Below are 10,025 nucleotides of genomic sequence, written 5' to 3'. Positions count from 1 at the left end.
TTATAATGCAACCAGAAAAATTAAATAATTATCCCATTAATTATTCCATACTTCCAAATAAGTCCTACGATTTACTTAGAAAAAAAAATTATAAAAGAAAATATCGGCAGTAACCCCTTAACCATCAATATTTATAACAATTCACTTCACATAATACAAATTGGAGAAATTATTAAGACTTTTCAAATTATGTAGAAGATACACGGCGGACGGTAATTTAAAAGACTTGTCTGACGAAGTGAGTTCAATTAAATTGAATTGCGAGAAATAATTTCTATTCTGAATGTGGACACGTTTAATTGAAACATGAGAATCTCTCTCGGTTTGTCCAACCACCAAACGAGCCAGAAAAATGGCTGCTGATCCAACCGGAAGCAACGGATTGCCAACTGCTGTTCTATTTTCATTTCGTTGAGTATTTTTTTTTTATCTCAGTAATAAAACAGTGCGCTTTGTATCCTGTTAAATACCTTCTCCGAGTCTGTATCCGAGTACATGCGACCAGGCCTGTATTCGGGTGGTAAATAAGCTCGTGCTGTTTCCGGTGGTGCCAGCTGTAGTGTCACTCTACCTCTCGGTGTTAGCTCCAGTGTATGAGGTGTTACCACTGGTCCTGCACGCGATCCACCAACAACACCTCCATCTGAAAACAACAGGAGCTCGAATAAACCCTTGAAAGAAACCCATTAACCCCCAACTTTTGTTGATAATTCCACCAAAGTAACGGGAGCAACAAAGACCCATAATGTTTCGGACTGTAAGCCCGAGGGTCATTTAAATTCCGGATAATTTCCCCATCGCTTGGACATTAACGGTCCCATCAGATGAGTTACCCTTACCATAAAAAACATTCCATTTTAATAAACTGACGAAAAATATTCGTACTTCATTGGCTGGTGAATGATTTTAATTTTCAACCGTCCAAGAATTAATGCAAGTAATTTTTTTTGTTAATAAAAAAGAGGTGAATATAATAATAAATTTCTTCAGTTATCATTGCAAATTGTAAAAATCAAATCGCGGAGGCAACGAAAATAATACATTTATTCAGGTACCAATTCAATAAAATTTCGCATCGAGAAATTCTACGTGAACGGCACTGGGATTATTTCAAAGATTTCATTCCCGTGGAAAAATGTTTGATAGTGCAGCTTTAGGGAGTCAGACTGTTGCTCGCTTGAATTTTGGAAATTCCAGTTGGAACGAAGTAAAGGAATTCGGTGGAAACCGAATGAAATATGCGGGTGGAGGTATTTCCCCGATCAAACAGGATTTAATCAATCTGGGAAATGCATCGACGTATTCCCAATGATTGGCAAAAACTGTAAGCAAGTTTTCACGCCCCGTTTATTACCCATTCAAGCAAAACTTTTTTCACCCACTCACTTCTCCGCAAAATCCAGTGTTTTCCCGGATGATGACGTTGAGTATTATTCCCGATAAAAAATGTGTTACGTGTTTAGGGTAAGCTAAAGTTGAGTGATGAATGTGTTTAGAATGATGAATGACGGATCGTCATGATGAATTTGTCTGGATTTAACTTGTTAATGACGTACAAATGCTTTGCCAGTGCTTTTTCATTTAAATCGTTTTGTAAAATTACAATGTATATCCATGAAACCTTGGAGCTTCATTGTACGCTACACAAAGAGAATTAAATTGAAATAATGATGTAAATGTGCACACTTGTAAATTTGAGTATCAATTTTTAAAACATCAGGAATCAAAATTTGATTAATCGAGAAATTGGTAATTATTTTATAAATTCCCAGTACAAATAATATCCGAAGAAGTTACATGTTGAGAAAATCCACATTCTGATCCCAAAGATTTCGGGATTAAAAAAAATTAACAAGACAATATTGTTCTGCCTCAAGTTAATTTTCATTATCAAAAGTAATTTTTCCGCCGAGAGTTGTCCAGAAAATTTCTTAATTTTCCAACAGCGCAGTTACATCCGACTTGACCCAATATATTTATCCCCAGAGAGTGTCACCAGCTGCACAAGCCAGTAATTAAACGTTAACCCGACATAAACGACGACGTTCAAGGTAAAGTGTCCGGATGTGTCTCTGTTGTGGTATCAAAGAAAACCACGTACCTCAGCCGACATCCTCATCCCGAAGAGGAACGTACACAGATTCTGGTTAATGGTCAACGAAATTGTGTGGACACTGGGCTAGATTTACAGCGAGATGGTCAGGGAAAAGGGCATCAAACCATCTGGCCCCATAAAAGATCGCAATAGGGCTGATGGAAACGAGCTATCGCACCTGAAATGCAGGCTTTAAATCAAGAAAGGCGTGGATATAACCGAGTGGACATTGATTGATTGTCATTTACTGGCCAGAGCTGTAGTCCTGTCACCGTGAAATTGCATTCTACCACAGCTGAGGCTCACCTCAATGGCGCCAGCTTAATAAACTCACTTTGCTGTTACTTAAGTCTCAGATAAACTCAATGAAAAGCACAGATGCTATTTCTCCGGCTTATCTCGTTCTTCAGTACTAAAATAGTATTTACTTCTCTTCCACACTATTTTCTGCTTTCAATTTGAATTTAACTTTTATCGAGCATTTGACCCATAAAAATGATCTAATTAGGGTTTCAAGACATTTGAAGAATGTACTTCGTGATGAACTGCAGTCTTGCCTCGAGGTAGTCAAAAGTGTCGGACTCTCAGAAATCAACTCGAGATTGATCTTTAATTCAAGTATCTAACAATGTGAGGTTGCAAGAAAATTGAAGTTGAATTCGTCAGAATTTTCGCAGACGTGGATCCAAATAGAAATTCTTTTGACTTCATCTTCACAGCCTCTGGGCTCTTGCTGGTTTAACTTGCAAAGCCTAAGGGAGTGTTAATAAGAATCCGCCTCTAGGCCACTTTATGCGAGTCGCAAATCATGTCGCTGCATATAATGTAACCCCTTCAGTTATCTAGGTGGGTTTTTTTCTCCGTACATATAATTCTGATGAAAGATGAGGGGCCGAGAAAAGACTGAGAATGTTCCCCTTTCACGAGCAGACGAAAAATTTTCCACCCTAGGATGCTTCAACGACCAACGCAAATGGCTCGAATTCCAGCGTACGACGTTATCTACATAACTTCCGGTATAATTTCCACTTTTTCTTCTCATCCTGACGCCCTTATCTCGCACGATAAATTCAATGGTGTTGCAATTATCGTGGGTATTAAATTGTTTTCATTAGGGATGATGAATCCACAATGTGAATCTCATTAATTATCGAATCTGTTGGGACTAATTGGGGGTGAAAAAGTGGGACACATTCATTGGAAGTATTCCCTTTAAGAGTGAACGGCCGCAGGAGCGCTCAACTCAATCCACTCCACTACGTATTCCTCCCTCCATCATTCATCGTTCAAGCTACCGTCGAAAAAGCAAAAGCCACAGACTACCGTCTGTTAGCTGGTTGCTGAATTATTTACAGAAATGGAGGTTTGACGGCACAATTACACGAGTTCTGGCAGTTCACGGAGAAGAGACTAATCTTTTCGAAGTATAAAAGTCCCTCCAAATTATTCACCAGCAAGTTGTGCTGATTACAATGCACTCTCTGCATATCCAGAGCTTCTGGAGAATGTTAACTGCATCATGAATTCGTGAGGATATTCAGGCAAGTATCCAGTGTTGAACTCCTGAATCAATCGTAAGGTGTTGAAAGGATATCCACTTCACCACCTTCTCACCTATCTGCTGGAGTTTTTGCGCAATTACTATTTCAATTGACTTCCTTTTTGTTCGTCAGCCGTCCTCAATGAACCATGAATTCATGAAGATGTTGACATGCTCAATATCCATCATCTCCAACGTCATCAAAGTGAAGTGGAGACAGGCGGATTGCGAGGCGATGAAAGTGGGTGTTCAACTCGTCAGAGATGCTGAAGACGTCCCTTTCAAATGAGAGACTCCTGACTGGATTTGTACCCAATGACGGTTATCAGACAAGTTGACGTCAAAAGGTTTTTCAGTGTGAAATTTAAAGCTACTCAAGTTGAAGGTGAAAGAAATGACAGAAATCATAATTGAAGAAGAAAAATCAATCTTCAGGTCTTGAAAAGTTGATGAAATGGGCAATCTTTAATTTGTGCTGATTATGATATCCTCTTGATAGCCTTAGTAGCTATCTGTGGCAGCTCCTATATCATAGCTACTTTAATTGATTCCCCCGTGGATCGTAAAATGCCTCCATTGGGCCATAAATTCGTGCACAGGTCGAATTTCCCAATGTCCAACATCCTCACGACACCAAGCCATCAAAGTAAAGGGAAGACAAGGGGATTACGAAGTATTGAAGTTCGGTGTTCAAGTTCTGAGAGACACCGAAGATGTAACCCTTAACCGTTAAGAAACGAGAGACTACTATCTGGACTTGTAACTAATGACACTCATCAGGTAAACTGACCTCAAAGGGTTGTTCATGATTAAATATCCTCTTCACGATCATTCTAGCAATGTTCTACACGATTTCTACTTCAGTAAATTGTCCTTTGGCTCATAAAATCTTCCAATGAGTCATAAATTCGTGGAAATGATGAATAGCTCAATATCCAACATCTCCACAACTCAAACGTAATCAGAGTAGGGTGAAGACAAACGGATTACGAAGCGTTGAACTTGACTGAAATCCCCAGGACACAGAGACACTGATCACATCATCCCCGAATGATGCTCTCTGGTAGGATTTGTAACACAGCAAACCACTTTATTACGACATACGAAGCCCATTCATCTTCATCTCACAACTGCCATCCCCTTCATCAAAAAATATTAGCAACCCCTAAAGTGGATATAACGACGACACTTTTGGGAGCTGTCGGAGAAGATTACACGTGGTAAGCGTGATGATACGAGAGTTGCTACGGGCTACCAGTAATTTGAATTCCTCGGGTAGGATCATTTCCCTTCAGGAAGGCAAAAGCCTCAGCGTCGTGAAATGTGTATATCCCTTCTGGGAGCACCGGGTAAACCTCATATGTTGGAATTACACCACCTTTCCCCTTACGGTTGGATCTCCCCTGGCTATTTACAAGCATGAACAGAAGGGCTGCAGTCCACCCTTCTGAAATCCTTGGTATCGTCCAGCCTCAACTAACATTGGACGCTTTCCCTTCCTGTAGACATTACGCACATGACTATTTACCGACCGCGACTAACCCCGGGGCCCACCAAATATTTATTACGTAAACTGTAAATTCTTCAAAATTCAAGAAGTCAAACTGCGTACAAGCGTTAATTGGCTGTTGATGATAATTTGTTTGCTAGTTAAGTGGTAAAATCATTCGACAATTGATTCGATTTATTGGAATGGGACTGGATTTCTCGGTTGGACAATGATGGAGTACCTGATGTCCAGAGATTTTGGATGATCAAATATGGAATAGGATAAACAAGGCTATTATCGTGTCAGTGACAAGGCATCCTCAATGCCCAGGCTTATCCGACTAAAGCACGTAATTTGGGATTCTCAACGGGGGAGGCAATATGCCACTGGCATATTCTCTCCTACCGTTTCGGTGTTTAACCGTGTCATGTGCACATTCTAGTAGGTTACATGCCTTTCGAAGGTCACGATTTCAATCACGCCCTTTGACTTATCCAGGGTGACGACAGAATGCCGCGCAGGCTTGAAATTGTTAGTAAATTGTGGTGAAATTTTGGAGACCAGATTGCTGGATGGTTTTTGGGAAAAGCCAGCTAGGGTGCTGTTAATTTGGAATGTTTATTGGATGTGTATTTGGTATTTGGTTGATTTAGAATCTCAAATTGAAAGCTGAAGGGAGACTATCGTTAATTGGAAATTAACGATTGATGCTCAAATGGAAATATCTGTGCATCAATCATTTGTGGATGGAAGTGCTCTGGGTGGGTTTAAAACACGCTTTTCACTCTGTAAAGGGAAACCGAATGGAAAGAAACTGTGATGTGCATTAAAGGTTTTTCCTTCTGCTCGGGGTTCCATTTCGCAACCAACTCCTCGGATAATAATCGATCACATACCCGCACAAAAGCCCCTCGTCATTCGATACCTGAGGTAACTTTTACTTTGGCCGTTTCTTCAGTTACGTATCAAATCCCAATATAACGACGGGTAAACATGTATATGGCTGTATGTGGTGGGTTATGTACTTGGAAACTGGTGCATTTGTGGATTGCAGTGAGAAAAAAAGATCAGTGGGATTTTTGTAGACAGGATCATCCACCCACGTACATATGCCAACTCCCGGCCGTACATTACAGGGTGATGGGAAAAACAAAAATTCCGGAAGGGGAAATGGTGAAAATGGATGACATGTGTGGAATTTATCGGCTGTCAGGTGGGTTGACATTTTTTGTCTTTCTAGTTGGATTCAAAATTGTTCTCATCGGACAGGAGCTTTCAATGATTTTTTTCCACCGCAATAGATTTTGCAAGTCTGAACGATTTTTCAGTAATCAGCATTTATACATTCTGCAAATTTTATTCATTAATCTTTAAAATTTGGGGCTGTAGGGGAAGCGAATTCGTAGAATCCGACTGTATGTAACTATCCCCACCACGCGGCCCACCCCCCACCAGCTTCAAGAAATAAAATTAGTAGTTTTTTGGGTTGGAAAGGTGTACGGGACAATGGAGTCGATGGATTATTCATAAGATTCTCAAGTTCCACGGAATTCCTTGATATTTGACACTTCATTGGATCACTGTGATCTATCTCTGAATCAAAAATCCATTTACAATATTACACCCCATTTATCAAACAGCAAATGTCCAGAATTGGCTAAATTCCATGTGCATTTTTCACAGTGGCGAATGGACAGAGAAATACATTGAATACCATTTTTAAACATTCCGTAGATCCCAGAAAGTACGAACATTCATCTAGAAATCGACCAGCTTCCGACAGAATTTCAAAATAACCCGTATAAAATAGAGTTTATTTTCATTTCCAATCAAGTGGAAGAAAATAAATAGCGAGAGTACCTGAGAATTCTAGCGATTCTTCGCTTTTACAATTTCCGAGAAACTTCAAAAGGTACGGCATTTCAATAAAGGAATTACGAGACGTAAACAAACGTGTTAAACACGTCTGACGCTTCGATGCACCGAGAAAAAACGATGGATATTATTTTCCCAACGAAATTCGAGAAATATTTTATACTTTTTCTCGGGGAGCTGGAGCTGTCGGAAGTCGTCTATTTTTGGTGCCTATTGTTCGATCAAATGATCCAGAAATATTTCGAGTGCGCGGAATAGGGCGAAAGATTTAGCTCAATGAGGCATCATGGCTTCTGGTTTCACCCCCACCCAAAGATAAATTATTACCACTCAAAGGGAAAATTAATCAACAAGTAATTGGTTTTTGGGGGAAACAATGACGAGTCAGTTGCGCTCGGGGCATTGTAGGAGATTAATTAATGCGGAGATAATGAGACAGTTGGGGGTGGAGAGAGGGATTTTTTTTTTTAAACAATGGGTGTACTTACTCGAGAGGAAGAGGTCTTGGAGGGCCTGGGCAGCTTGACAGAGTAGAGCCCAGGTTTCTGGTGCAGCTAAACCGGTGCCTCTCAGTGCCAGGACATCTCCAGCTACCACTGGCAGAGCCCCGTTCACCTCCGTTGGCATTCTGAAAATTAATACAAAATAAATATGAGAAAATAATATCGTCAGTTATCGATGGGCACTCTCGTGTCAACTTTTCTCTCGTCCTCTCAATGTTTGGGAGAGTAAAAACTCATTTGCTCCACAGATTCAGTAATGACAGCGCAATGACAGTCGCTCCCTTGCATCCGTTATTTAAATTCCACACTTCTATTTTTTTAAAGATTCAAATGAGCGCAGGATGGGCCCTGAAAGAGGGCTTTACAATATTTTAATCCTGAAGCACAAGTGGGAATTCATCGAAAAGCCCTTTCCTCATTCCGTGAGCAAATGCAAATGAAATCGTACGAGCAGATCATGAGGATTAAGTCGGGTATAAATCACTTATCCCTTGGAAAATTGAATTGCATCTGGCAAATGTGGAATGAGCAACTGGCCAGTCACCTGACGCTGAATCACAGGAAAAATTCACTTCGATTGGTCGAAACCGCCCACTGTGCGATGCCCCCGACTGCAAACTTAATGGAGTTATCGCACTCGTTTCAATCTTCACATTTCTACCTCGATCAGCCTATTTTCAGCCTCACTCCGTCAGCCATTAAATCTCAAACATTCTTCCTGTCATCCTCGATTCATCTGGTTTCCACGATAAAAAGATTACCAGAGAAAAAAAAATCAATTTGCGTGGATTCAAGGTTTTCCTCGCTCGCTCTAAAATGAATTTCTCAATTTCTTTGCGCAAAGCGTCTGGGGAAATTCGCTGGTTGCATCGCCAAGTTTTAACATTTAATTGCACATCGTGAAATCGGGAAAATTCTCCGCCCAATTTATTTTTTGATAATTCAGGAATCGTTGTCTCCGCTGGTTTTGCAATTTTTTATTCTTATTCTTTTAGACCTTTTCCAATTTATCGTACTTTACTTATAATTGCATTTAATCGTGATGTTGATGGAAAAGTAAATATTAGATACTGTTTTAATCAGTCTTATTTGCTTTTTGCTATTTTGGACAACATATTAGGCGAGTTTGTACATGAAAATTAAATACATGAATAACTGCGAGGAATAATTCGAGAGATTATCATCGATAATTCTTCGTAAAATCAATGGAAGTGAAAAACTTGAAGGGCGTTGAAGAGAGATCATTGGAGGAAATGATAGATAATAATTTTCGATAAAATAATTAAGAAAAAGCGTGTAAAAATAAATAATTCCATTGACCATTGACTATAAAATGATTTGGCGAAATAGATCGGTGACAGAAAATATTTTTCCAGATTTTTCTCTTCCCCTTACTGATGAGTTTCATGTTGAAAAATTATTTGAATTTTCAGTTGGGCGGATTAACATGTGTAGGCTGATGTGAATGCGATATTGAGAGCGGTCAGCTGAGGTCGAGTAATAATGTCTGACTTCCAATAATTCCCGTGGCTGACCATACCAATATCGGTGGTACTATCCAAGTGGTAAACATCAACGTGGAGGATGGCGTATCGTTCTACCTCTCTATTCAGTGAAAGACTCCGATCATGTTTCAGTGGAAACAGCCATTCAGACCAAAAAATGAAACTTCACTCTGAAATTCAAGTATCTAGAAAATTACATACTTGACTCGAGTACATTATATACTTGATTCGAATAAAAAAAAACAAGTCCCTATTTTCATTCCAAACAGGAGCTCCTTAATCCATAATTTTATCGATTAAAAAAAAAATATATATATAAAAATAAATTAACTTCACACTAAAAATCTGAAATTGAATCTGAGCAAAATTTCAGATTAATCGGTCAAATTCTTTTCAAGATATCCTAATTTCTCCAAAAATTATTTTTTTGTACTTATTTTATAGATGTACTGATTTTAAATATTTATACGTTTATGGACAATTTTCATTTGGATTAAATAATATTGTGGAGTTGTTGATACGAACCTCAGACATCGTCGACAGGTGCATCAGCCCTCGGGGCGACTCTTGCGTTTATAATTTCGTGGGGTGCTATTTGACTCGACGGAACTGCCGGCAGATAATACACCAGACACGAGACAACAACGAGGAATAAAAAAAATAGAAAGACGAGGTCAAACATCAAAAGTGAGTTCAGTGTCATTAGCTGCATTGTGGGCTTTAAACCTTATTCACCATAACACCACCATAATCGTCGGGTTATCTACGCTCGGGTGTGCAGCATTGTCAATCACTCACTCGTTCAAATACCCACCACTCGTTCTCATCGCCATTATTATTGCTATTTGCACTGGCCTTCGTTTTACGTCGATTTTAATTTTTATACTCCCTCCATTGTCATCACATACTTGACACCTGTCATGTGAATTCCCTCACAATCCTAACACGTAAAAAACCATCGGGAGTTTTCATTACTTTATCAATTAACGGGCTAGTGCCTCGCGGCTTTAATGCTATC

At 39.5% G+C, this 10,025-nt stretch overlaps 1 protein-coding gene across 4 annotated transcripts in view; it reads right to left on the bottom strand.

Moving 5' to 3' along the window:
- LOC105270112 (uncharacterized) overlaps nt 1–10,025 on the bottom strand; it is a 56,537-nt gene that overhangs the window by 17,983 nt on the left and 28,529 nt on the right. For 3 of the 4 annotated variants that reach the window (XM_011310822.1, XM_011310825.1, XM_011310826.1), the window contains exons 2-3: nt 7,488–7,627; nt 471–643 (exon numbers count right to left, since the gene is read on the bottom strand). In XM_011310822.1, coding sequence (XP_011309124.1) covers nt 471–643; nt 7,488–7,626 — 312 coding nt within the window. In that variant the 5' untranslated portion in view covers nt 7,627. Of the gene's footprint in view, nt 1–470; nt 644–7,487; nt 7,628–9,532; nt 9,615–10,025 lie in introns of those variants that run through there. The other variant, XM_011310823.1, reaches the window with a different exon arrangement.

Source organism: Fopius arisanus, unplaced genomic scaffold, assembly GCF_000806365.1.
Source record: "Fopius arisanus strain USDA-PBARC FA_bdor unplaced genomic scaffold, ASM80636v1 scaffold00078, whole genome shotgun sequence".
Taxonomy (NCBI): Eukaryota; Metazoa; Arthropoda; class Insecta; order Hymenoptera; family Braconidae; genus Fopius; species Fopius arisanus.
This window is presented reverse-complemented; position numbering and strand designations above follow the sequence as displayed.